Source organism: Poeciliopsis prolifica, unplaced genomic scaffold (genome assembly GCF_027474105.1).
Source record: "Poeciliopsis prolifica strain line A6 unplaced genomic scaffold, Auburn_PproV2 SCAFFOLD070, whole genome shotgun sequence".
NCBI lineage: Eukaryota > Metazoa > Chordata > Actinopteri > Cyprinodontiformes > Poeciliidae > Poeciliopsis > Poeciliopsis prolifica.
The window spans coordinates 1,531,156-1,556,810 of NW_026562445.1; the positions used below are offsets into that span (position 1 = coordinate 1,531,156).

The 25,655-nt window shown below is 47.0% G+C and overlaps 6 protein-coding genes and 3 pseudogenes across 13 annotated transcripts in view; 4 read left to right on the forward strand and 5 right to left on the reverse strand.

Annotated features, from left to right (window-relative positions):
• abcc9 (ATP-binding cassette, sub-family C (CFTR/MRP), member 9) overlaps nt 1-3,560 on the reverse strand; it is a 38,786-nt gene extending 35,226 nt beyond the window's left edge. For 7 of the 8 annotated variants that reach the window (XR_008604798.1, XM_055020714.1, XM_055020713.1 and 4 more), the window contains exons 1-6: nt 3,457-3,560; nt 3,143-3,267; nt 2,535-2,707; nt 1,205-1,248; nt 544-627; nt 223-405 (exon numbers count right to left, since the gene is read on the reverse strand). Coding sequence is in view for 7 of the 8 variants with exons in the window: in XM_055020714.1 (XP_054876689.1) it covers nt 223-379 (157 nt within the window). In the remaining variant the exon portion in view is untranslated. Of the gene's footprint in view, nt 1-222; nt 406-543; nt 631-1,204; nt 1,249-2,534; nt 2,708-3,142; nt 3,268-3,456 lie in introns of all 8 variants that reach the window. The other variant, XM_055020712.1, reaches the window with a different exon arrangement.
• Nucleotides 3,561-11,802: 8,242 nt separating this feature from the next.
• Nucleotides 11,803-12,482, forward strand: LOC129351867 (histone H1-like). The gene is given in 3 exon segments (XM_055020689.1): nt 11,803-11,875; nt 11,878-12,066; nt 12,069-12,482. Coding segments are annotated over 3 exon segments (591 nt in total). The 5' UTR covers nt 11,803-11,817; the 3' UTR covers nt 12,413-12,482.
• Nucleotides 12,483-13,424: 942 nt separating this feature from the next.
• LOC129351868 (histone H3-like) lies at nt 13,425-20,444 on the forward strand (annotated as a pseudogene).
• On the reverse strand, nt 14,640-15,176 carry LOC129351864 (histone H2B 1/2-like). The gene has a single exon (XM_055020685.1). It carries the CDS (start codon nt 15,157-15,159, stop codon nt 14,785-14,787), a length of 375 nt encoding a protein of 124 aa, XP_054876660.1. The 5' UTR covers nt 15,160-15,176; the 3' UTR covers nt 14,640-14,784.
• On the reverse strand, nt 15,987-16,627 carry LOC129351866 (histone H4). The gene has a single exon (XM_055020687.1). It carries the CDS (start codon nt 16,605-16,607, stop codon nt 16,296-16,298), a length of 312 nt encoding a protein of 103 aa, XP_054876662.1. The 5' UTR covers nt 16,608-16,627; the 3' UTR covers nt 15,987-16,295.
• On the forward strand, nt 17,640-18,873 carry LOC129351862 (histone H2A-like). Its single transcript, XM_055020684.1, has one exon. It carries the CDS (start codon nt 17,660-17,662, stop codon nt 18,044-18,046), a length of 387 nt encoding a protein of 128 aa, XP_054876659.1. The 5' UTR covers nt 17,640-17,659; the 3' UTR covers nt 18,047-18,873.
• Nucleotides 20,445-21,416: 972 nt separating the features above from the next.
• Nucleotides 21,417-21,936, forward strand: LOC129351865 (histone H2B 1/2). Its single transcript, XM_055020686.1, has one exon. The coding sequence runs from the start codon at nt 21,417-21,419 to the stop codon at nt 21,789-21,791; it is 375 nt and encodes a 124-aa protein (XP_054876661.1). The 3' UTR covers nt 21,792-21,936.
• Nucleotides 21,937-22,029: 93 nt separating this feature from the next.
• Nucleotides 22,030-23,158, reverse strand: LOC129351861 (histone H3-like; annotated as a pseudogene).
• Nucleotides 23,159-24,179: 1,021 nt separating this feature from the next.
• LOC129351860 (histone H1-like) lies at nt 24,180-24,891 on the reverse strand (annotated as a pseudogene).
• Between the last annotated feature and the right edge of the window lie 764 nt (nt 24,892-25,655).

The following is a 25,655-nucleotide window of genomic DNA, read 5'->3' on the forward strand; positions in this document are numbered from 1 at the left end:
TTCAGCCACACTGTAAAGCTGCTTAAAGTTCTCCCGGCGTGGCGGGTAAAAACAGGAAGTTAATACCAACTGCACATCTGCCTGACGGAGATTACACCAAGCTGGTCCGACGCGCCAGCACCTTCCCACCCAACTGGAACCGGATCCCCCTCCAGAGGATCCAGACTGTTGTCAGCATTCTGAACACATTCCAAACCCTGAGGAAGAGGAGGACAACCCTACCAATGAAGAGGATGGGGAAGGTGATGAAGAGCAGGAAGACGTGAGGAACCAGGTTGAGGGCGTCCACGAAGCAGCCATTGTTGAGCACTCCATCGTTGATGCCGTATGCACTGGGAGCCTTGTCGCCACAAAACGACAGCGGCATGCCAGCGGCCATCGGCTCCTCCCAGACCCGGAGTCAGACTGGCAGAAACAGAAACCCGTCAGCTCAGCGTTTTACTGCATCAGACTCGCCGTGTGAAGCCGTCAGAGCTATTTTTGGACAGTGTAAATCGGGGGTCAGTCGGTGAAACGTTCAGATCCGTCTCTGATTCAACACACCTGAGTTAAATGATGATGTCATCAGCAGGACGAAGGATGTTGCTCAGGTGTGTTGGACCAGGAAGTCGTCTGGAACAGAAGAACCTGCTGCCAATAGACAATAAAACACAAAGGGATCCACTGGATCCTTTACTGTGGCAAAGGGATTGAAGCCATTTTTAATCTACATTAATGAAATATACAAATATATAAAAACATCAGTGTTACTGGACGGATTATATTGTTTTGGATTTTTCTCTACATATTTTTTAAATTTGAACTTCTTCCTGCTTTCATCATCTAAATTATTTATTCATAAATAAACAGATCAATGAAAAGTTACAAGTGAAAATTTTATTTTTTCAAAATCAATAAGATACTAATCTAATTTATTTAAACTATTTCAAAACAGTTTCCTGTTTGAATCACATAAAATTGTCATTATTTTAGTCAAATTTTCTGCTCTTTGTTTCCATCTTTATTCTTTTTCTCTTGCCAAGTTTAATAAAGCAAATTAATTTAAATAAATAAAACTTAACGACAGTTAGATAAATTAACATTAATAAGCAGTTCTACCGTCAATAACCAACTAAATAATCCACAAAGCTAATTTACATTTAGCTCAACAGAGTTGCTAAAATTAAGAGAATTTAATAAACTTCCGATAAGAAAAGAGTCTCACCTGGAAATAAAGGGATTATCCGGACTGGCGCCGTTTCATTCCGGCTGAAATGTAGTTTTAAAAAGAAGCAGACAGAGAGAAGAAGAAGAAACAAAATACAGAGTTGGAGAGTTAACAGAGGGATTATTTTTAGCCCTGGAAGTCAAGAGCGAGATCAGCTGCTCCAACTCAATGCGCGCCGCCGAGCGCGCGTCCAGGCAGGACGCCCACGAGGAGCAACTTCCGGCTACGACCTTCAGAATAAAAGCCTTAACTCGTGCTTTAAGGAAAAGAGTAAAAACACCTTAAAAAGCTTTTTGTGGATATGCACAGAGTTTTGATGGTGAAACAATTAGCCAACAAGGAGCTGCTCGGTTTTACCCAAACATGTTTGGAAGAAAATGTTAGCATAGCTTTGCTAACTAACGTGGCAATTTTTACATTTAAATATTAAACTTTGAACTTGGACCAGTTCAGGCAATGGAAAATCTATAATTTAGTGTTTCTGAATTTAGAATCTAATGTCTGACTGTGATGAAAATAAAAGCTAATTGCTAAAATGTGTTTTTTCACTGTCCTTTAAAGTACCTGTCGAATTCAGGTATGTCCTGTTGCCTATAGCAACCAAGATGGCAGCCAATCAAAAGCTGATTAAAAAAAAGCTCAAAATTATGATGAGTTTATTTTTAATACTTACTTGACCATTTTTATCATCTAAATAGTGAATTGATAAAATAAAATAATTCAAAATAAGGTTCTAGTAAAGTTCTAGTAAGACTCTATTCCACCTCTCGCTTTGCCCGCCACAAGTCTCTCATTGCTGCATCGCTAATTAGCTCATTTTAGGGACTGAAGCTAACTGACATTATTTCTCTGTGGTTGATCTGTTCACAAACAGATCAGGTAGCATGTAATTAATAATTATGTTTAAATACTTCTACTGCGTTTGCAATGGCAGCCATGTTGGATGTTGAGGGTCAGGTTGCTAAGAGATCTCTCCAACTTACAACTCTGAAATATTAGCTTTATATTCACATCCAAGTTCACACTTAACTTTTGCATTTATAAATCACTACATCAGTTGTTGTTTTATTTTGAAGGCAAGAATTTATTCATTTCCGGTACCAGTTCGTGTAATTTCTCCTAACTTGGTGCGATGCTGCCCCGTATCAGATTTCCAAACTTGTACCAGTTTGGCGGTGAGAAGAGAGTTTATAATAGGCCTCCTCCAGGTCCTGACCCGCGGGCCAACAAATAACGTTTATAAAAACAGCTGTTTGCCTGGCTCATCATTCCTGGAGGTTTTATTTATTTTACTTTAAAAAAATTACAATAAATAAATTATACCAACCTTCAGTCATAAAATGCACTTTCTGGAATGGTTTTTAAAGAAACACGGATGTTTCTAATCAACATAATAATGTGGGTCCCACGCAGCAGGATCTCACGCAGCAGGATCCCACGCAGCAGGACGCGGGGAGCAGGAGGACCTTGGATGCGGTCAGCGGGGTGAACTCATGCAAGCTGCACGTTCAGAGCAAATATGAAAATAAAAGATCAGATTGTCACTAACCGTTCATTCAGCAGCGTCACTCAGATTTACCACAATAGCTGTTAAATACAAATAATTAAACATTTTACTTAAAAACAGAACAATGTGTGATGGTTCCATTTGATTTGGGTTGAATTGAATATGTGAGCTATAAATAACCTGAATGTTTAAGTCTTAAGCTTCGACAATGAGTGTAAATTAGTATTAAAATCAGCTAAAATGCATCAGATCAGCGCCTTTAATGGGAGCCGAATTTAACTCCTAACTGGACATATTTTAAACATTTTATTAAGTTTTCATTCAAATCGCAGTTTTTACCGAGATTTAATAATAAAAATAAAATAGAGTGATTCTTAAATGAAGTCTGGTGTCATTCCCGTCCAGAGAACGTTCTCTTGTCAGCCTACCGAGAGGAAGATGATGATGATGCTGCTGCAGAGGAATCCCGACCTCAACACCAACCCGCAGGATTTCGGGTCAAAGCTTCCCGTCCTCCCGCATCTTTGCGTCCCGTTCGCGGTTTCTTTAAAAGCTGGGGCGACAGGAAATGCGACATGTTGAAAATCTCCTTCATGATGGCGGAGCGCGCGCTGCAGACCGGGGATTTCAGCGATGTTATTATTCATAGGTCAGAAACAAGCAGGTCAAACTGCAGCAAGACGCGCAATGGGCTGTTTATCATGAATAACTATAATAATGATGATAAACTGATGGGACTCACCAACATCTTCAGCCTTACAGAGACGATCTCTGTGGGAATTAAAGCACAACAAAGAAAAACAGAAACACCTGCCGACCTGGTCCAGGGGCGTAGCGAGACACGGGGCCATGCTGGGCCCCCCGACTGCAGACTGAGTTCAGACTAAATATTCTCTATATTAATGTCAGTGTTTATAATGGGTATTATAGTTTTCACCAATCTGATAGTTGAATTTAAAAAAATAACAGATAAAAAAATGAATATCCTTTTTGTTGAGCTCATGTCTATTTATTTTTCAGCAAAAATTGTATTTTCCAACATATTTTTCAATTGAAATGCGATTCATTTTGATTAATTACAAACACAGTTTAGAACCTGAGTTATGATAGCTTTGGATTTTTCATTATAGTTTATTTTTATTTTGTTGAGACTTTTTTGTCTGATTCAGTTAGTTTTTTTTTTTAGTTTTTATTAGTTCTGGAAATACTTTTAGTTTTTCAGTTCTTTGGTAAATTTTAGGTGCAGAATTAGAAAAATGGTGATTTTGTTGGGAATGACTGATTTCACTTTATTGTTTTATCAGTTATTATGAACTGATTCTGGTGTTTTTCTCCAATTGTTGCAAACTGTCGTAAATCGCCGACAGCTGACGTAAAACCGCTCGTCTGCTGCAGAAAAAATGTACTTTACATCAGTTCAACGGGCGAATAAATAAAATTAATAAGCATAAATTATAGCTACAATTATATAATTTATAACAATATAAATGTTGTGTGTCTTAGTTTTATGACGGCACAATAAAGTTACATTTATTTGTATTCATTCTCCATTTAAGTACTGTTTTTATTTCAGTGAATGAAAATGTTTCTCAATTTGAGTTTTTGTTATTTTGTTAGCTTTAGTTCACTATAATAACCTTTATTAAAGATTTATTAACATCTGGAACAATAAAATAAAAACAAGAACACGTTCCCTTTATTGGCCTCCAGATTTGGTGACATTCAGTTTTCAGAGCAACATTTTGAATAAAGGTCAGCCGTTCTGGGTGGAGAGCCTGGGAAGGGCAGAGGGGGAGGACGTGTGTGTGTGTGTGTGTGTGTGTGTGTGTGTGTGTGTGTGTGTGTGTGTGTGTGTGTGTGTGTGTGTGTGTGTGTGTGTGTGTGTGTGTGTGTGTGTGTGTGAGAGAGAGAGAGGAGATTCCCATCTGCAAGTGTTTCCCAGGAAACAGTGACGGGAAGTCGCTGACCTCCATCTTCTACATCCACACAATCATTTCCTGTAGACTTTGACCCAAACTTTAAACCCGATGTTAAAGTCGAATGTTTTACAGGAAGACATGTCGCTTCAGGTCCTGACATCATCATTCTACCAGAGAAGAAGAAAAACCCAACAGTAGGAGAAACCAAACACCTTTAACCCTGACGTCAGTTTCACTGTGACCCAATAAAATGGAGAATTTAATATAAAAACTTTTCTGTAGATGTTTTAAAGTTGGATCAACACTCCCTAAATGAGCTTATTTGTATTAAATTTGTGTTTATGTTTCCTTCTTGTCATGTTGAGGTTCCAGCGTGAGAATCATCAGAGCTTGAGGCCGGTACAGGAAGTGACTGTTCTTTCTGCAGATAAAAGAACCACTTTAAATTACAGATTAATCATCTCCAGAGAGCAAAACCAAAAATAAAAAAAACAACCCAAAACACTCAACTTCACATAAATATTTAAGGATCCCAGGAAAGTCTCTCAGGTTTGAACTTCATCAGCAGGAATATACAAAAATGTTCTTTTTAAGGAAGAGAAAATGTGTTCATCTTTCCTGCTTTAGCTACAAGAATATTAATGTTGCTATATATATATAAAGAGCAAAGTCCATCCAGCTGCACATCTTGAAATTTCCCAAATAAATTTGCTTCATGGAAACATCAACATTTCTAAAGCAAACTCTGATTTTTGATAACAGTTCTTGCAATATAACCAAACTGCAACAGTAACAGCAGAAACAGAAACTTTAATAACAGAAAATATTCTAGTAGAAGTGCAAAATGAACAGCTTTACTCGAGTAAAACTAAAAAAGTTTGAAATGTAGTTGAGTAAATAAAATTACTAAGTAATTTGTACCTTCAGGAAAACAAAATGACTTTTGATAAGTGTAAAATACTTTAAAAGTTCAAATCTTATAAAATACATTATTTAAGTATTTTGCTGACAACATGCAGCGCGTTGGTACAGAAATAAAAAAACTAATAGTTTTTCTATAAACCAATCAGGATCATTCAGATTATACTAAATTAATTGTTATGTGAGCCAAAAAAGTGGAATTATTTCAAATGTCTTGAGTATCTGAACTTCTGCTTTTGACTGTGGATCTTAATGTTCCCACCGCTGCGGTTCTGATCCGGAGAGCCTCACTGTGGGAAGAGCTGGGTCCAAACGAGCAGCACCAAGAGGGCATCTTGATAAACCGCATCAGATGACGCATTTAGAACGAACTCAACCTCAAACTCTTTCTCCTTCGGTTCTTTTCAGAAACTTTTCAGCCCAAAAAGATATTTTATTATTTACCATTTTACTGTGCAAAAATCTTCCTTTCTTCGAGAAGCTCCTACACTAAATTTGTTAGTTTATAGTATATTTGTTAGTTTAAATGAGCAGAACATAGAAAACAAATAATCGTATTTTGTTTTGTCTGGTTGTCCGACAACAATCTATAATCGATTCTGGTCAAATTATAATCAAATCCTTGCATTAAAGAATAAATCGGCTCAAATGATTGGATTTAATTTCATATGACCGAGACAATGTCGCCCTCTTATGGCCGAGGCAAAGAACAACAAAACCACGTCAAACTAAGGATTCGAACTGTTTATTGATTTATCCATTTTATAACATTAACACACAAATATCTGGATTAATTTATGAAGAATTGGAGATAAACATCCCTGTAGGAGTATCCAACCCAGTTTTAGATTAATTTATTGATTCTGTTCAGTACTGAGGGTCTTTTGTCAAAACAATAGAGACTTAGAGACTTTGACTTGACTTTATCGATCCCTTAGGAAGACTCCCTCAGGAAATTATAGTTACCAGCAGCTCACAGGCAAAAATGTGGCACACAGTAAGCATACACAAAAGAATACAAAAAAATACAAATTAAATACAAGGTACACAGTAAATATAATAAGAATATAAATACAAAACAAAGAATATAAATACAACACAAAAGGAAATTATAGCAATTTGGTGGATAGATTGACCAGTGATATGGTATTGCACTGTATGATTTGGCCTGATAAATATGGAGTTCACATTTGTAGAAAAACTACTCCTTCTTCCCTCTGTCCTGTGTCACCTCCGACCCCCCATTTGGTTTAAATATTAAAGATTAGGAAATAAGCAAAATTGAATTGATTAGCAATTTTTTGGATATCTAACAAAAGAAAATAAGTGGAATTAGTTTCCATACATTTAAATGTTCAAGCGATCAAGAATATTGAATTCAGCTTAAAAACAAAACAAAATAGTTTGATGCTGACGTGGTTCAGCAGCGGTTCAGCAGCGGTTCAGCACAACCCGCATGCTGAGGCCTCAGTCTTCACTGTGGCTGGCCCAGGTTGACCTGGCGACCTTTGCCCCATGTCTTCCCCCTTCTCTCATTTAACCGTCAATTTACTATCAAATAAAGGCCACGAGAGCAAATAAAACCTAAAAAATACAAACTGGTTTTAACGTTTTTTTTTATTTTTTATTTTGCATAAATAATATACAGCAAGCAAACTCTTGTAATTAACAGAAATAAATTAAAATAAAATGTTAAAGTCATCATTGTTATTCAGTTCTGGATTAAACTGGATCTATGATGTCTCCTGTTTAACCTCAAAGGAAAAAATTATTTCAATTAACTTCAGAAAAGAAGATCAACAACAAAACAGACAGAAAACAAAGGTTTGTTTGGCTCTGTCAAAAGAAAACAGGCTCAGGATTATTGTGTTAATGATTCTTTATAAAGACTTACTTCCAGGCTATAAAGCATCAGATCAGCCGTTTTACTGGTGGTGAAAACAAAGAAACGTGTTTCCATGGTGACTTTGGCCCAAAGTTTGTGTTTCCGATCCAAACCTTCTCAACAAAGCGAGCGCAGCTTGTCTACGGCTGCGATGTCTCGCCCGTGTGGGTTTTGGTGTGAGCTCTCAGTTCGGTGCCGCTGATGAATTTTTTCCCACACGTGTCGCAGTGGAACGGTTTCTCCCCGGTGTGCCTCCTCACGTGGTCCTTCATCTGGTGCAGGCGGATGAATCTCTTCCCGCAGTGCTCGCAGGCGTGAGGCTTGTCGCCCGTGTGCGTCATCGTGTGTCGGTTCAGCTTGGAGGCGTTGACGAACTTGCTGCCGCACAAGCGGCAGACGTACGGCCGCTCGCCCGAGTGCGCCCTCCGGTGGCACAGCAGGGTGTTGCTGTGTTTGAACTTCTGACCGCAGATTTTGCAGGAGTGCGGTTTCTCGTCCGTGTGGATGGTCATGTGCCTCCTGAAAGCCGACGGGTCGGCGACGCTTCTTCCACAGACGTTGCAGAGGTACAGCTTCTTGTCGCCGTGGGTTCTCGCGTGGAGTTTAAGATGGTCGCTTCGTGTGAACCTTTTCCCGCAGGTCTTGCAAGCGTGCGCCTTCGTCCCGACGTGGGTTCTCATGTGGACTTGCAGCGACAGACGCAGCCGGAAGATTTGTCCGCAGCTTTTGCAGGAAAGCGGCTTCCTGCCCGTGTGAGTCCTCAGGTGGCGATCCAAAGCTTCGACAGATCCTGTCCACAAATGTCGCAGGAAGCTCGCCTTCGCCCTGCAGAGGTTTCTTCGGAGGGTCGGGTTTCAGAGATCTGAGCAGATTGACTCTCGCACTCTCAGCTGTACCTGCTGTCCCCGTTTGCTGGTGCAGGGCTCTCTTCCTGTCTTCTCCTTAATGGGTGTAGCCTCTGGAATCCTCCTCCTCTTTCTTAATCTTCTGGTCAGAAGTGGAACTCCTCTCCTCGTTAGAAAGCTGCTCATCGGCACAAAACTTCTTTCTCTTCTCTTCTTCTTAACGTCACGTTGTTTCGGAGGTCTAGAGAAAAAGGGACGAGAGAATTCAGGCGTTCAATAACTTCACTTTGATCAAACCAAACAGTTTGAGCCTCAAACAGAGGAAAGCATCTTCCATCGAGGGGAAAATGTTTGGGTCGCAGCAGACCAGACTGACGGTTAGCTAAAAAGCGAAGCTAATCATGGAAGAAAGCTAACCGACTGCATCCCGGTTTCGGTTCATCACCCGGGAACAGCTCTGACACATTCCCCTACCTGCTCTGTGCGCATCAAACTCGGACTTCATCACATGGATCATCCTCTGCTGCAGGCGGCTCCGCTCCTCGCACCGAACCCACCGTGTCCTCACACGCAGAAAGCACTTCCTCCCGGCCGCCGCCAGCCGCTGCGTCAGAAACTCCCTGAAGCCGCGAAGAGCCGCCATTTGTGCTGCAGAAGACGCAAAACTAAACGCAAAGCTGAGCTAACTGTCTGCTAACAGCAGCTCCAACCCGTGGTTCTGCTGCTTCTTTGCTGAACAGTGAACCTGATGGCGCTCTGCCGCCACCAAGCGGCGCGGAGGGGTACTGTCTGGCCAATTACAGCGCTGCAACAAGAAAGCCTGAAGAACGGATTCATTTGGCAATTGAATTGGAAACAATAGAAAACAATCGATGTCACGCAGACTGATACAATTTAATGTTTATGTTTGATTATTTTGACTATTCCGGCAAAATAGAGAAGAAGTAGGTATTAAAAATGAGATAACAAAGAACTTTTAAACATTCTAGTGAAAATCATATATTAAATTAAATTCCCTCTCACCCACCGCGGTGGTTCTTATCCTCTGAGCTCGGGTCCTCTACCAGAGGCCTGGGAGCTTGAGGGTTCTGCAGTATCTTGGCTGTGCCAAGGACTGCACATTTCTGGACTGAGATGTCTGATGTTGTTTCCTGGGATCTGTTGTAGCCACTGCTCCAGTTTGGGGGTTACTGCCCCGAGGGCCCCGATGACCACAGGCACCACTGTGGTCTTCACCTTCAGGCCCTCTCCAGTTCTTCCCTGAGGCCCTGGTATTTCTCCAGTTTCTCGTGCTCCTTTTTCCTGATGTTGCAATCACTTGGTATTGCTACATCTACCACAACGGCTTTCCTCTGATTTTTATCCACTACGACAATGTCTGGTTGGTTCGCCATTACCATTCTGTCTGTCTGGATCTGGAAGTCCCACAGGATCTTAGCTCTGGCGTTCTCCACACCTTTGGGGGTGTTTCCCACTTTGATCTCGGGTTTGCAGTCCATATTCTGCACAGATGTTTCTGTACACAATGCCTGCCACTTGGTTATGTCGCTCCATGTACGCTTTCCCTGCCAGTATCTTGCACCCTGCTGTGTGTGATGTGCTGGACTGTCTCAGGGGGCCTCCTTGCACAACCTACACCTTGGGTCTTGTCTGATATATATATATATTTATATATATATATATATATATATATATATATATATATATATATATATATATATATATATATTGATCCACAGAATGAACAGTTGTAAAGCAGACAGCCACAAAGGGCACATGGTAAAGATGACAAATGTGAAATTAAAAACGTTTATGAATCCCAAAGGAAGAGTAAATTTAGTTGTAAGTCATATGATTCAAACCTCTTACAGATTTATTTTGTAAACGTTGGTGGTTATGGGCAGGAAGGATCTCCTGTAGCAGGAACCGTATTTCATCAAAGCAGTCACAGGACAGCAAAGTCGACTCAAGTAGATTTATTGGTGCTCGAATTCAAAGATTTCAGAAAAATATCGGTTAATCTCACAGAGACCGATATGGTTCAATGTTTATTTCCGTTCATTTAGATTATTCTGACACACCCAAAATTTAGAAATGAAACATCAGAATAGCAAATATTGTTTTTGTGCTCTAGTAAAGTGACACGTTTCTCTTAAGCGTCACCTCCAGGCTCCGCAGTCGTCCCAGAACAGAAAGCCTCTTTATGGACTTGTTGTCGGTTTAAGCTCCTGATGAACAGCAAATACTGGAAATGAAGTAGCAGCGACAGTGAAGCACGGTGGTGGCAGCATGATGCTGCGGTAGTGGCCGGAAGGTTTCTGGAGGTGAAGGGACGTGGATGCAGAACAACTTCAGCAAATCCTGCAAACAAAGTGCTGGAACGACAGAGGAGATTTCTCAAGACATGGAGTCCAAGAGCTGCAGGAACCAGTTGAGACAGAAACAGCTGGATGTTCTGGAGAGCCAAAACAACACAGAGGTCAAAGTTTGAGACGCATAAATGGTGCCGTCCACATTTACACTGAGAAAGCAGCTAACGGATGAAATGCAGCTGCATGTGACCGTAAAAGAAAAGTTACTAATGAAACGCGAGCTCAAAACCCCCCATATAAGCAGAATAAAAGCAAAATGCACAAAGTTTCAGTTTTAAACAAATAAAGGGCAAAACAAGCATGATAAAATCCACGAATGTAAAAAGCTGTGTGCAACAGTAAGAAAAAAAACCCCAAACTCTGGTAAAACAAATGAAAATTCTGACAGAAAAATGAAGACTTTCCAAAGCTGTTGCAGAATCAGAGATGGAGGGTTCAGTCTGTGAGTGAAGGTGACGAATCAGATCACAGACAAAGAAAGCGAGGCGCCCAGATGAGCCAGGTGTCTGGTTGGGTTTTTTGGAAGCGCAGAGGCCGATTTATGATCCCAGCGGATCAGAAAGCGGTTCGAGTCCGCAGTCCGTCCTCCACGTTGACCCACCGTGAGAAGAAGAGAGGACCGCTCCGGAGAAATGAGCCCTGACCGGCTTATTCACCGGCAGCGTCCGTGTGTTTACTGCCGGCAGAAACCTCCCCCGTAGCGATCCAGCAAATGGCTCCAGCGCCACATTTTTCACCTGCATCGCGCTCCAACATGCCTCCGCTAACGGAAACGAGGCATTTGTTGTTTCTGTGAGGCGGTTTTATGTATTTTGGGAGACGAAATGTGAAAAAACCCGCTCGCTGCGCTCCAAATCGCAGCGTGTGCGGCAGGTCTGAAGGGTCCTGGGAGGAAAAAGAGGAAGTCCTGCGAAGCGAAGCAGAGGTTAGCGTCGAGACAGGAGGCTTTTCTTCCGCTTCTCTTCAGATTCACGCGCCGAGAGTTGAATTAGTTTGTGATTTTGAGCGTAAAAACGAAGCGGAGAAAACACAAGTGCGGCCATGTTTGAGGCAGCAGCGGAGCGCGCGGGCTGAGTTGTCTCTTCACGGTTCTCATGGATGTTTATAAGTGCCGCCTCCTGCTCAGAGCCGGGCACGTTGAGAGGAAGGTTTAGCAGAAAGATGGCAGAAGAAGCTCCAGCAGCGGTGAAAGCCCCGGCGAAAGCCCCGAAGAAGAAGTCCGCTCCCGGGCCAAGAAGGACGGACCCAGCCTGTCCAAGCTGATCGTGGCCGCCGTGGCCGACTCCAAGGAGCGCAAGGGAGTTTCTCTGGCGGCGCTGAAGAAGGTGCTGGCCGGGAAGGGCGTGGATGTGGCCAAGGCCAACAAGCGCATCAACACGGCCGTCACCAAGCTGGTGACCGGAGGAACCCTGAGCAGACGAAAGGCACCGGGGCCTCGGGCTCGTTCAAGCTCGCCAAGAAGGAGCCCAAAGCGGCCAAGCCGGCCAAGAAGGTGGTGAAGAAGAAGGCTCCGGCCAAGGCCAAGAAGCCCGCCGCCAAGAAGGCCAGCACCCCCAAGAAACCCGCCGCCAAGAAAGCGGCGGCAGCGGCCAAGAAGTCCCCGAAGAAGGCCTCGGCCAAGAAAGCCGCCGCGGCCGCCAAAAAGGTGCCCAAGAAGCCCCAAGAGGCCGCCGCCAAGAAGCCGAAGGCCGCCAAGAAGCCCGCGGCCAAGAAGGCGCCAGCCAAGAAGCCCGCAGCCAAGAAGGCCAAGAAGTGAACATCTGGCCCCGACACCGCTTCACGCACCAAAGGCTCTTTTCAGAGCCACCACCTGCACACGTTAAGGCATCGACCCTCGTTGCTCTGCACCGGCGCAGTGGAGCAGGCGCGTTAGTTCATCATGTGTTTCGACGTTCGATAGACGAAACAATGTTGACTTTTCTAGAACATTGTTGCATGTTATTAGTAGCAAATGTGGAGTTTTTCTGACTGGGCTCAACCGGTTACAATGTTTCGTTTTTCTCTCTCTCTCTCTCTTTCTCTCTCTCTTTCTCTCTCTCTCTCTCTCTCTGTGTGTGTGTGTGTGTCGCGGCTCAGTCCACTTCAAACTGGAGCGAGTTGAGCCGCTTGCTAAGATTTTTACAGACAAACTATTTGAATTTATTGCAAAATATCATGTGCTTTCATCCAGCTGACAGCAACATGCACAATGACATGATGACGCTGCGCGCCCTGCGTCAGGAGCACAGGAAACATTTTCATTCCGGTGTCATATTAAGTTGTTTTGATTTTGTTTTTGTTTGTTTTTTTTTACCTTATTTTTAAAGAGAAGCATGTCAAGCAGTGAAAAGATGAGTTCACTGAGCGAGCGCGTGCGTCTTCATTTCTAGTTATTTCTTGAACCTTTTGAAATGAAAAGAAGTGATTTAATTTTCACAGCCATGAATCTGGACGCGTTTTCACTGAGATTGTGCACATCTATAACGTCGTGATTTTCATACCGAGCGTCGCAGTGAAAAACGCAAAGCGTCGGCAGAAAATGCAACTTTCTTCCCCTGAAACTGTCAACGCCTCCTCTTTTGTTACTGAGATTTCTCTCGCGCTTTATTTTGAAATTTCAAATCCGCCCAATAGCCGAGTCCGCTGCGTTTCCCTACGTCAGCAACGTGAGCCAATCAGAAGCTCCTTCGCGCCCCCGGCCTCCTCATAAAGCCCCGCCGCCCGACTGGAGAATTCATCCGTTCACCAGAGTCCAACGAGACGCAGAGAAACGAGAAGAAGAAGGCGCGATGGCCCGAACCAAGCAGACCGCCCGCAAGTCCACCGGAGGGAAGGCCCCAGGAAGCAGCTGGCCACCAAGGCCGCCCGCAAGAGCGCCCCGGCGACCGGCGGGGTGAAGAAGCCTCACCGCTACAGGCCCGGTACCGTGGCTCTGCGGGAGATCCGCCGCTACCAGAAGTCCACCGAGCTGCTCATCCGCAAGCTGCCCTTCCAGCGCCTGGTGCGAGAGATCGCCCAGGACTTCAAGACCGACCTGCGCTTCCAGAGCTCCGCCGTCATGGCGCTGCAGGAGGCCAGCGAGGCCTACCTGGTCGGCCTCTTCGAGGACACCAACCTATGCGCCATCCACGCCAAGAGGGTCACCATCATGCCCAAAGACATCCAGCTGGCCCGCCGCATCCGCGGAGAGAGGGCTTAGACGCGCACGCGCAGCCTCCACACGGAACCAACGGCTCTTTTAAGAGCCACCGACAAGCCGCGAGGGACAAACTTCCTCATTTGCACTCAAAACACAAAATAACATCATTCACTTACCAACATGCAACACATTTATTTACACGCTTCACTGAACCCTTGCACCGACAAAAACCTCAACGAGGAAACCAGCCTCGCTCCTCCGGCAGCGGAGTGACGCACTCACTGCTCTTCAAATGCAACAATTATCCACTCACTCTGGAGATAAACCCTCATTCAGTCATTAGGAAAACGCACAATTTATTTCACTGCCTTGTGCAGCTGCTGGCCTCCGTCAGGCACCTTGTCCTCTCTCTCACACACACGCACACACACTCCCGCTTTCAAAGTCTGCCTTTCATTTTTACAACAAACTCGGTAAGCCAACAAAACACTGCAGATATTAAACACACCAACTTGCAGCATTTCAGGACTAAACGATGCTAAACCCGGACTGAAACTCCGGCTTCAGTTGCCTGCATGTCAACATTCACGTGACAATAGGAACACTAAAAAAAACACTCACACATCTGCTTGGGCCTTGATCCACTGCAGACATCAGCCTGTGCTGAACTGCATCAGTCTGGAGCTCTTTGTGTCAAGGTGCGTTTAAAACGCTCCGATATCTGAGAAATCACGAAATAAACGAGGACGGAGCTCAACGTCCCCGCAGTCAGTCAGAAAGCTGTGCAGGTTGGTGCGTCTGATGCACAACACTGGATCTGTTCGCCTCCGGAAAACCTGCCGGCCACATAAAGGAGAGCAAACGGTCATGGTTTAAACCTTTAATTTGACACATTTGATCTGAAACGAAGCCCGGACGAGTGACGGTTCTGATCAGACAGGCTTTTCTCTCAGGTCCATTTGTGTGGCCCTGAAAAGGGCCTTTGTTGTTGTTGGAGGAAAGCGGCAGCTTTACTTGGAGCTGGTGTACTTGGTGACCGCCTTGGTGCCCTCGGACACGGCGTGCTTGGCCAGCTCTCCGGGCAGCAGGAGGCGCACGGCCGTCTGGATCTCCCTGGAGGTGATGGTGGAGCGCTTGTTGTAGTGAGCCAGGCGGGACGCCTCGGAGGCGATGCGCTCAAAGATGTCGTTGACGAACGAGTTCATGATGCTCATGGCCTTGGAGGAGATGCCGGTGTCGGGGTGGACCTGCTTCAGCACCTTGTACACGTAGATGGCGTAGCTCTCCTTCCTGGTCTTTCTCTTCTTCTTGCCTCCTTTGCCGGCCGTCTTGGTCACGGCTTTCTTAGAGCCCTTCTTGGGCGCAGACTTGGCGGGTTCGGGCATCCTTACGGCTTCCTGGGAAACAGCGACGGCGAATGATGTGCGCAGGCGCAGGGACGCTTCTTATACAGGCTGCACGCTAATCTGACTGTGCCGTCGCCTCGATCTCATTGGCTCAGCTCGTCACGCGCTCCAGGCGGCGGTCGGCCCTCAGTCTCTGCCGTCTGCAGAGGCTCTGCCGTCTGAGCACTCCAACGCTTCAGCCCGTTGACGGCTTCATTTGTGTTCCGGCTCGTCTCTGGTATGAAGCGCAGCCTGGATATTTGGAATATCCAGGCAAAACATCACCGGATATCGACATGTGGAAGCTCCTCCAGTCACATCGATCCTCTTCCTGGTGGCCTTGACGCGACCACAGTGGTTTGATTTATTAGGGACAGTGCACATTAATGATCAATCAATACTTCTGTACAGACTGTAAATGAGCCAGATTATAGCATAATTGCTCATTTCCATCTGTAGTCCCAAAACAGAAAGACCCAATCAACAAAAAGGCATTACAAACACACAATCAATAAATCGCATCAACAGACATTTACAGTTACGGCGCGGTCCAAATGAAACCCAGCAAGAAGCTGAGCGAGACGGATTAAAGCCACCCAGAGAAACGACGAAACGCTCACTGGCTGAAGCAAGACACCCCCGCTCTTAAATCGGCCTTTTAAGCTTCCAGCAAGTCTTGACGCATATAGGACACAATAAGCTGCTGCTGCTGCTTTATGGCGCTAAAACACACAGACAAACGGTGAGGCCACACGTGGTTGTGTTTGGTCAAAATATGTAGGAGTGATTCGGTAGGAATGCTGCTGGTTCTGATGGACTCAGGTGAGTTTATTGAACGTTTATGGCTGAAGGTTTATTTGGAAAGGAATTTACGAGAATCTGTAAAACAAGCAGGCAGAGAAATCAAATCAAATCTATAATATCAGAATAATCTGTTCAGAATTCAACATTGGACAGCAACAAGTGGGGGAGGAGGTCGGTGGTGTAGCTTCACCGTGTGTGAGCAGTTGGGTGATCGACCAGCGTTTCATGCAGGAAGCGTGTCTTGAGAAGTGTGGGTGGCTCTGAAAAGAGCCGTTGTTTGTTGGGTTCGGTTCGGGTCTGGTCAGGTCAGGTGGGATCGGGTCTGGTCGGGTTTAACCTCCGAAGCCGTACAGGGTTCGGCCCTGCCTCTTCAGGGCGTACACCACGTCCATGGCGGTCACCGTCTTCCTCTTGGCGTGCTCCGTGTACGTCACGGCGTCACGGATGACGTTCTCCAGGAACACCTTGAGCACGCCGCGGGTCTCCTCGTAGATCAGGCCGGAGATGCGCTTGACTCCGCCGCGGCGAGCCAGGCGGCGGATGGCGGGCTTCGTGATGCCCTGGATGTTGTCGCGGAGGACTTTGCGGTGCCGCTTGGCGCCGCCCTTCCCGAGTCCCTTGCCTCCCTTTCCACGGCCACTCATGATTCTCTCTCTCGCTGTGCGTCGACGGTGAAACACTGAGCGCGCAAGCCTGAGCGTCCGGATTTCAGTACATGTCGCGGACCTAATAGAAGACAGGCGGCCAGACGCGTTTCTACTTCCGCCCCAAGCTGCCACCGAGCAGCGGACGCGTTTCCGCCCAGACCACCGGACGGTGAACTAAAACACCGTCCAACGAGGAAGTCCTGCAGTTGGAATGACAGAGTTGGAATGACGGGAGAGTCGGCGCCGGAGCTCGGAAGGAAACAACAAGACGTCATTTACCGGCCAGCGAATATTGAGGGACTTGAGGACGGTTATCCTCCAAATGTTATGTCACAACCTTGTCAAGAAAAAGTAAAAAATAAGAAAATGAATATGGACTGGATTATTAATAATGAAATAAATGAGGTAGGAATAAATCGCTCTGCCGGTTCTCCACCTTGGTTAGGTGGAAAAGCTGAAGTCGATTTAAGTTCATTGGAAAGAGGCAGACAAATAGAAAAGAAAGAGGTGGAAAGTTACATAAGAAGAGTATTCAGAGTTCATACAAACATGTACAGATGCTGCTAACATGTCAAATGATAACATTGAACGGCATTTATAATTCCGGACTTAAATATTATGATCAATAAAGAAATAACGGATAGACTGACGGTACATTCAGCTGAATTAACGGCTGTATCAAGGGCTCTAGATTGGACAAAGAAGGAGACATTGACTTGTTCAGATTCAAGTAGTGCATTAATAAGTATTTTAGATCAAAATTCAGAAACAAGACAAGATCTCATATTGAACATTAATGATGCAGAAGCTCGGGGAGCCAGAAAAGGACAAAGCCTCAAGTTTTACTTTGTGGGACCCATCTGGCGGTGAGCGGAAGTGTGGTGTCTCCTGTGAGAACTTGACGCGCTGCGTTCTGATTGGAGGATCGGGTTTGTGCTAAGTCGCAACCAATGAGTGAAGAGACGGCAGGTATAAATGGCCGGCGCTCCTGCGTGCGGCATTGTTTCCTCCTGTTTGTTGAGAGCAGAAGTGAGTTTGACCGAGACAAGATGTCTGGACGCGGAAAGACCGGCGGCAAGGCCAGAGCGAAGGCCAAGACGCGCTCGTCCCGTGCGGGGCTGCAGTTCCCTGTGGGCCGTGTCCACAGGCTGCTGCGCAAGGGCAACTATGCCGAGCGCGTCGGTGCTGGAGCTCCGGTGTACCTGGCTGCGGTTCTGGAGTACCTGACCGCCGAGATCCTGGAGCTGGCCGGGAACGCGGCCCGCGACAACAAGAAGACCAGGATCATCCCCCGCCACCTGCAGCTGGCCGTCCGCAACGACGAGGAGCTCAACAAGCTGTTGGGCGGCGTGACCATCGCTCAGGGTGGTGTCCTGCCCAACATCCAGGCCGTGCTGCTGCCCAAGAAGACCGAGAAGCCGGCCAAGGCCAAGTAACCGTCCGCAGCGCCAGCCAGCGAGCGCGACAACCCAACGGCTCTTTTAAGAGCCACCCACTTCCGTCTGGAGAGCCAAAGTTTCTAAACTCCACTTGATTTCCATGCAGTGTGTCGTAGATTAAAGTCCAGTACAGGGCAGAGAGCCGAGACTTGCGCTGACCTTTAAGAAGGGAAGCACATTAAATGCTGAATGTTGGCCACGACAATCAAACGTTGACAATGAGATGAGTGGGATTTTATTTTATTTAATAGACAGAGGCCTCTGGGTTCTCCAGCCCGAGAGGGAATCCCACGCAGATCCAACACTGCGGTTCCGACGCTATGTCCGGCCATCTGCATCTCACCCGGCTGCATCCGGCCTGGCGACGTGGCCGGATGCTTGAACAGGTTCTTGTAGCAGAACGAAAGAATCTGCTGCTTGTCAGGTTTTTGCATGAGCAGAAACAAACCTGAGGAAAGCCAAACTCCTGGCCCGACTGGAGTATGGACCAGTAAAAGCACTATAACCTTCCCATAAGACCTGACCTAAGAAAACTCAACATGCTGTTAAACATCCTCCTTTTGCAGCAGATTTCTAATATCTCATTTGTTTTTGTTGCTATTCAATTCTCTGATGAATACCCCTCTTTCCTGAGAATATTTACTACATTCTAGAGAAACGTGCTGCATTGTTTCTCGCTGTACCTGCACTGTGTTTGCTCATTATTGTCAGAGTGCTATTGGACCCCGAATCCCCAAACCTCAATCTGGACAAAACGTCCTCTTCTTTCTTATCCCCATGGCGTTACGTTTCCTACGTTCCCCAACTGTTTTTCGAATGCTATAATAAAGTCTTGATTTTTCTACTCTATCCCATTGTTCCTGCCATTTCTTTTTAATATACATGTTTCTTATACTATTGACCTCATATTTGCTCATTTTAATATTAAGCTCAACATTTCCTCTTTTTGCTGCATTTTTAGCAGATTTATCATTTCCTACTATTCCAACATGAGCAGGAATCCAAACTAATTTAATCCAGGATCCATATTTTTTCATTATATAATTATATACTATATATTATATACAATACATCCATAATCAATCACTGATCTAATTAGTCCAATGTACATTATTTTGAATGCTTTCCTGTCAACTCCCCAATCTAAACCTCTTGGAACGTCTCATGATGTTTAGGATTTTCTTGCTTTTCTCAATGATTTTTTTATATGTATTTTCCATGTAAGTATTTTTTTGTTTGTTTTTATCAAACCAAATTCCTAAATATATGATCTGATATATCCTTTCTATAACATTCTCATGCAATTTAAGACGGACATAAATATTTGTCTTCCTATCAGTAACTGTGACGGACTTGGATTGGATTCTGCATCGCTGCCTGTCGCCTCTTGTATTTTCTTATTTATACATTTTACATTTTTTCCCTTCCGGTTACATTTTTTAAAAATCCATCTATATATTTTACCCCTTCAACATATTTGTTTTATTTGAACCAACAATCCTTCTTGCCATAACTCATCAGATGTTTTTTATTGATGTCCCAGAACTCTGCTGCGGAGACCTCTCTGTCTGTCTTGGCCTGCGCCCTCCTCAGTCCGTGTTCCAGATGTGGTACAGCATCTATTATTGCACTTCTGCCTTTTTCCAAACCCACATCGATATAATTTAACCTTCTGCTTCGATTCCAACAAACATATGACTCTGTCATTCCAACTGCAGGACTTCCTCGTTGGACGGTGTTTTAGTTCACCGTCCGGTGGTCTGGGCGGAAACGCGTCCGCTGCTCGGTGGCAGCTTGGGGCGGAAGTAGAAACGCGTCTGGCCGCCTGTCTTCTATTAGGTCCGCGACATGTACTGAAATCCGGACGCTCAGGCTTGCGCGCTCAGTGTTTCACCGTCGACGCACAGCGAGAGAGAGAATCATGAGTGGCCGTGGAAAGGGAGGCAAGGGACTCGGGAAGGGCGGCGCCAAGCGGCACCGCAAAGTCCTCCGCGACAACATCCAGGGCATCACGAAGCCCGCCATCCGCCGCCTGGCTCGCCGCGGCGGAGTCAAGCGCATCTCCGGCCTGATCTACGAGGAGACCCGCGGCGTGCTCAAGGTGTTCCTGGAGAACGTCATCCGTGACGCCGTGACGTACACGGAGCACGCCAAGAGGAAGACGGTGACCGCCATGGACGTGGTGTACGCCCTGAAGAGGCAGGGCCGAACCCTGTACGGCTTCGGAGGTTAAACCCGACCAGACCCGATCCCACCTGACCTGACCAGACCCGAACCGAACCCAACAAACAACGGCTCTTTTCAGAGCCACCCACACTTCTCAAGACACGCTTCCTGCATGAAACGCTGGTCGATCACCCAACTGCTCACACACGATGAAGCTACACCACCGACCTCCTCCCCCACTTGTTGCTGTCCAATGTTGAATTCTGAACAGATATTCTGATATTATAGATTTGATTTGATTTCTCTGCCTGCTTGTTTTACAGATTCTCGTAAATTCCTTTCCAAATAAACCTTCAGCCATAAACGTTCAATAAACTCACCTGAGTCCATCAGAACCAGCAGCATTCCTACCGAATCACTCCTACATATTTTGACCAAACACAACCACGTGTGGCGTCACCGTTTGTCTGTGTGTTTTAGCGCCATAAAGCAGCAGCAGCAGCTTATTGTGTCCTATATGCGTTAAGACTCGCTGGAAGCTTAAAAGGCCGATTTAAGAGCGGGGGTGTCTTGCTTCAGCCAGTGAGCGTTTCGTCGTTTCTCTGGGTGGCTTTAATCCGTCTCGCTCAGCTTCTTGCTGGGTTTCATTTGGACCGCGCCGTAACTGTAAATGTCTGTTGATGCGATTTATTGATTGTGTGTTTGTAATGCCTTTTTGTTGATTGGGTCTTTCTGTTTTGGGACTACAGATGGAAATGAGCAATTATGCTATAATCTGGCTCATTTACAGTCTGTACAGAAGTATTGATTGATCATTAATGTGCACTGTCCCTAATAAATCAAACCACTGTGGTCGCGTCAAGGCCACCAGGAAGAGGATCGATGTGACTGGAGGAGCTTCCACATGTCGATATCCGGTGATGTTTTGCCTGGATATTCCAAATATCCAGGCTGCGCTTCATACCAGAGACGAGCCGGAACACAATGAAGCCGTCAACGGGCTGAAGCGTTGGAGTGCTCAGACGGCAGAGCCTCTGCAGACTGCAGAGACTGAGGGCCGACCGCCGCCTGGAGCGCGTGACGAGCTGAGCCAATGAGATCGAGGCGACGGCACAGTCAGATTAGCGTGCAGCCTGTATAAGAAGCGTCCCTGCGCCTGCGCACATCATTCGCCGTCGCTGTTTCCCAGGAAGCCGTAAGGATGCCGGAACCCGCCAAGTCTGCGCCTAAGAAGGGCTCCAAGAAAGCCGTGACCAAGACGGCCGGCAAAGGAGGCAAGAAGAGGCGTAGGACCAGGAAGGAGAGCTACGCCATCTACGTGTACAAGGTGCTGAAGCAGGTCCACCCTGACACCGGGATCTCCTCCAAGGCCATGAGCATCATGAACTCGTTCGTCAACGACATCTTTGAGCGCATCGCCTCCGAGGCGTCCCGCCTGGCTCACTACAACAAGCGCTCCACCATCACCTCCAGGGAGATCCAGACGGCCGTGCGCCTCCTGCTGCCCGGAGAGCTGGCCAAGCACGCCGTGTCCGAGGGCACCAAGGCGGTCACCAAGTACACCAGCTCCAAGTAAAGCTGCCGCTTTCCTCCAACAACAACAAAGGCCCTTTTCAGGGCCACACAAATGGACCTGAGAGAAAAGCCTGTCTGATCAGAACCGTCACTCGTCCGGGCTTCGTTTCAGATCAAATGTGTCAAATTAAAGGTTTAAACCATGACCGTTTGCTCTCCTTTATGTGGCCGGCAGGTTTTCCGGAGGCGAACAGATCCAGTGTTGTGCATCAGACGCACCAACCTGCACAGCTTTCTGACTGACTGCGGGGACGTTGAGCTCCGTCCTCGTTTATTTCGTGATTTCTCAGATATCGGAGCGTTTTAAACGCACCTTGACACAAAGAGCTCCAGACTGATGCAGTTCAGCACAGGCTGATGTCTGCAGTGGATCAAGGCCTAAGCAGATTGTGAAATGAGTGTTTTTCTAGTGTTCCTATTGTCACGTGAATGTTGACATGCAGGCAACTGAAGCCGGAGTTTCAGTCCGGGTTTAGCATCGTTTAGTCCTGAAATGCTGCAAGTTGGTGTGTTTAATATCTGCAGTGTTTTTGTTGGCTTACCGAGTTTGTTTGTAAAAATGAAAGGCAGACTTTGAAAGCGGGAGTGTGTGTGCGTGTGTGTGAGAGAGAGGGACAAGGTGCCTGACGGAGGCCAGCAGCTGCACAAGGCAGTGAAATAAATTGTGCGTTTTCCTAATGACTGAATGAGGGTTTATCTCCAGAGTGAGTGGATAATTGTTGCATTTGAAGAGCAGTGAGTGCGTCACTCCGCTGTCGGAGGAGCGAGGCTGGTTTCCTCGTTGAGGTTTTTGTCGGTGCAAGGGTTTCAGTGAAGCGTGTAAATAAATGTGTTGCATGTTGGTAAGTGAATGATGTTATTTTGTGTTTTGAGTGCAAATGAGGAAGTTTGTCCCTCGCGGCTTGTCGGTGGCTCTTAAAAGAGCCGTTGGTTCCGTGTGGAGGCTGCGCGTGCGCGTCTAAGCCCTCTCTCCGCGGATGCGGCGGGCCAGCTGGATGTCTTTGGGCATGATGGTGACCCTCTTGGCGTGGATGGCGCATAGGTTGGTGTCCTCGAAGAGGCCGACCAGGTAGGCCTCGCTGGCCTCCTGCAGCGCCATGACGGCGGAGCTCTGGAAGCGCAGGTCGGTCTTGAAGTCCTGGGCGATCTCTCGCACCAGGCGCTGGAAGGGCAGCTTGCGGATGAGCAGCTCGGTGGACTTCTGGTAGCGGCGGATCTCCCGCAGAGCCACGGTACCGGGCCTGTAGCGGTGAGGCTTCTTCACCCCGCCGGTCGCCGGGCGCTCTTGCGGGCGGCCTTGGTGGCCAGCTGCTTCCTGGGGGCCTTCCCTCCGGTGGACTTGCGGGCGGTCTGCTTGGTTCGGGCCATCGCGCCTTCTTCTTCTCGTTTCTCTGCGTCTCGTTGGACTCTGGTGAACGGATGAATTCTCCAGTCGGGCGGCGGGGCTTTATGAGGAGGCCGGGGGCGCGAAGGAGCTTCTGATTGGCTCACGTTGCTGACGTAGGGAAACGCAGCGGACTCGGCTATTGGGCGGATTTGAAATTTCAAAATAAAGCGCGAGAGAAATCTCAGTAACAAAAGAGGAGGCGTTGACAGTTTCAGGGGAAGAAAGTTGCATTTTCTGCCGACGCTTTGCGTTTTTTCACTGCGACGCTCGGTATGAAAATCACGACGTTATAGATGTGCACAATCTCAGTGAAAACGCGTCCAGATTCATGGCTGTGAAAATTAAATCACTTCTTTTCATTTCAAAAGGTTCAAGAAATAACTAGAAATGAAGACGCACGCGCTCGCTCAGTGAACTCATCTTTTCACTGCTTGACATGCTTCTCTTTAAAATAAGGTCAAAAAAAAACAAACAAAAACAAAATCAAAACAACTTAATATGACACCGGAATGAAAATGTTTCCTGTGCTCCTGACGCAGGGCGCGCAGCGTCATCATGTCATTGTGCATGTTGCTGTCAGCTGGATGAAAGCACATGAATATTTTGCAATAAATTCAAATAGTTTGTCGGTAAAAATCTTAGCAAGCGGCTCAACTCGCTCCAGTTTGAAGTGGACTGAGCCGCGACACACACACACACACACAGAGAGAGAGAGAGAGAGAGAGGAGAGAGAGAGAGAGAGAGAGAGAGAGAGAGAGAGAAACGAAACATTGTAACCGGTTGAGCCCAGTCAGAAAAACTCCACATTTGCTACTAATAACATGCAACAATGTTCTAGAAAAGTCAACATTGTTTCGTCTATCGAACGTCGAAACACATGATGAACTAACGCGCCTGCTCCACTGCGCCGGTGCAGAGCAACGAGGGTCGATGCCTTAACGTGTGCAGGTGGTGGCTCTGAAAAGAGCCTTTGGTGCGTGAAGCGGTGTCGGGGCCAGATGTTCACTTCTTGGCCTTCTTGGCTGCGGGCTTCTTGGCTGGCGCCTTCTTGGCCGCGGGCTTCTTGGCGGCCTTCGGCTTCTTGGCGGCGGCCTTCTTGGGGCTCTTCTTGGGCACCTTTTTGGCGGCCGCGGCGGCTTTCTTGGCCGAGGCCTTCTTCGGGACTTCTTGGCCGCTGCCGCCGCTTTCTTGGCGGCGGGTTTCTTGGGGGTGCTGGCCTTCTTGGCGGCGGGCTTCTTGGCCTTGGCCGGAGCCTTCTTCTTCACCACCTTCTTGGCCGGCTTGGCCGCTTTGGGCTCCTTCTTGGCGAGCTTGAACGAGCCCGAGGCCCCGGTGCCTTTCGTCTGGCTCAGGGTTCCTCCGGTCACCAGCTTGGTGACGGCCGTGTTGATGCGCTTGTTGGCCTTGGCCACATCCACGCCCTTCCCGGCCAGCACCTTCTTCAGCGCCGCCAGAGAAACTCCCTTGCGCTCCTTGGAGTCGGCCACGGCGGCCACGATCAGCTTGGACAGGCTGGGTCCGTCCTTCTTGGCCCGGGGAGCGGACTTCTTCTTCGGGGCTTTCGCCGGGGCTTTCACCGCTGCTGGAGCTTCTTCTGCCATCTTTCTGCTAAACCTTCCTCTCAACGTGCCCGGCTCTGAGCAGGAGGCGGCACTTATAACATCCATGAGAACCGTGAAGAGACAACTCAGCCCGCGCGCCGCTGCTGCCTCAAACATGGCACTTGTGTTTTCTCCGCTTCGTTTTACGCTCAAAATCACAAACTAATTCAACTCTCGGCGCGTGAATCTGAAGAGAAGCGGAAGAAAAGCCTCCTGTCTCGACGCTAACCTCTGCTTCGCTTCGCAGGACTTCCTCTTTTCCTCCCAGGACCCTTCAGACCTGCCGCACACGCTGCGATTTGGAGCAGCGAGCGCCGGGTTTTCTTCACATTTCGTCTCCCAAAATACATAAAACCGCCTCACAGAAACTACAAATGCCTCGTTTCCGTTAGCGGAGGCATGTTGGAGCGCGATGCAGGTGAAAATGTGGCGCTGGAGCCATTTGCTGGATCGCTACGGGGGAGGTTTCTGCCGGCAGTAAACACACGGACGCTGCCGGTGAATAAGCCGGTCAGGGCTCATTTCTCCGGAGCGGTCCTCTCTTCCTTCTCACGGTGGGTCAACGTGGAGGACGGACTGCGGACTCGAACCGCTTTCTGATCCGCTGGGATCATAAATCGGCCTCTGCGCTTCCAAAAAACCCAACCAGACACCTGGCTCATCTGGGCGCCTCGCTTTTCTTTGTCTGTGATCTGATTCGTCACCTTCACTCACTCAGACTGAACCCTCCATCTCTGATTCTGCAACAGCTTTTGGAAAGTCTTCATTTTTCTGTCAGAATTTTCATTTGTTTTACCAGAGTTTGGGGTTTTTTTTTCTTACTGTTGCACACAGCTTTTTACATTCGTGGATTTTATCATGCTTGTTTTGCCCTTTA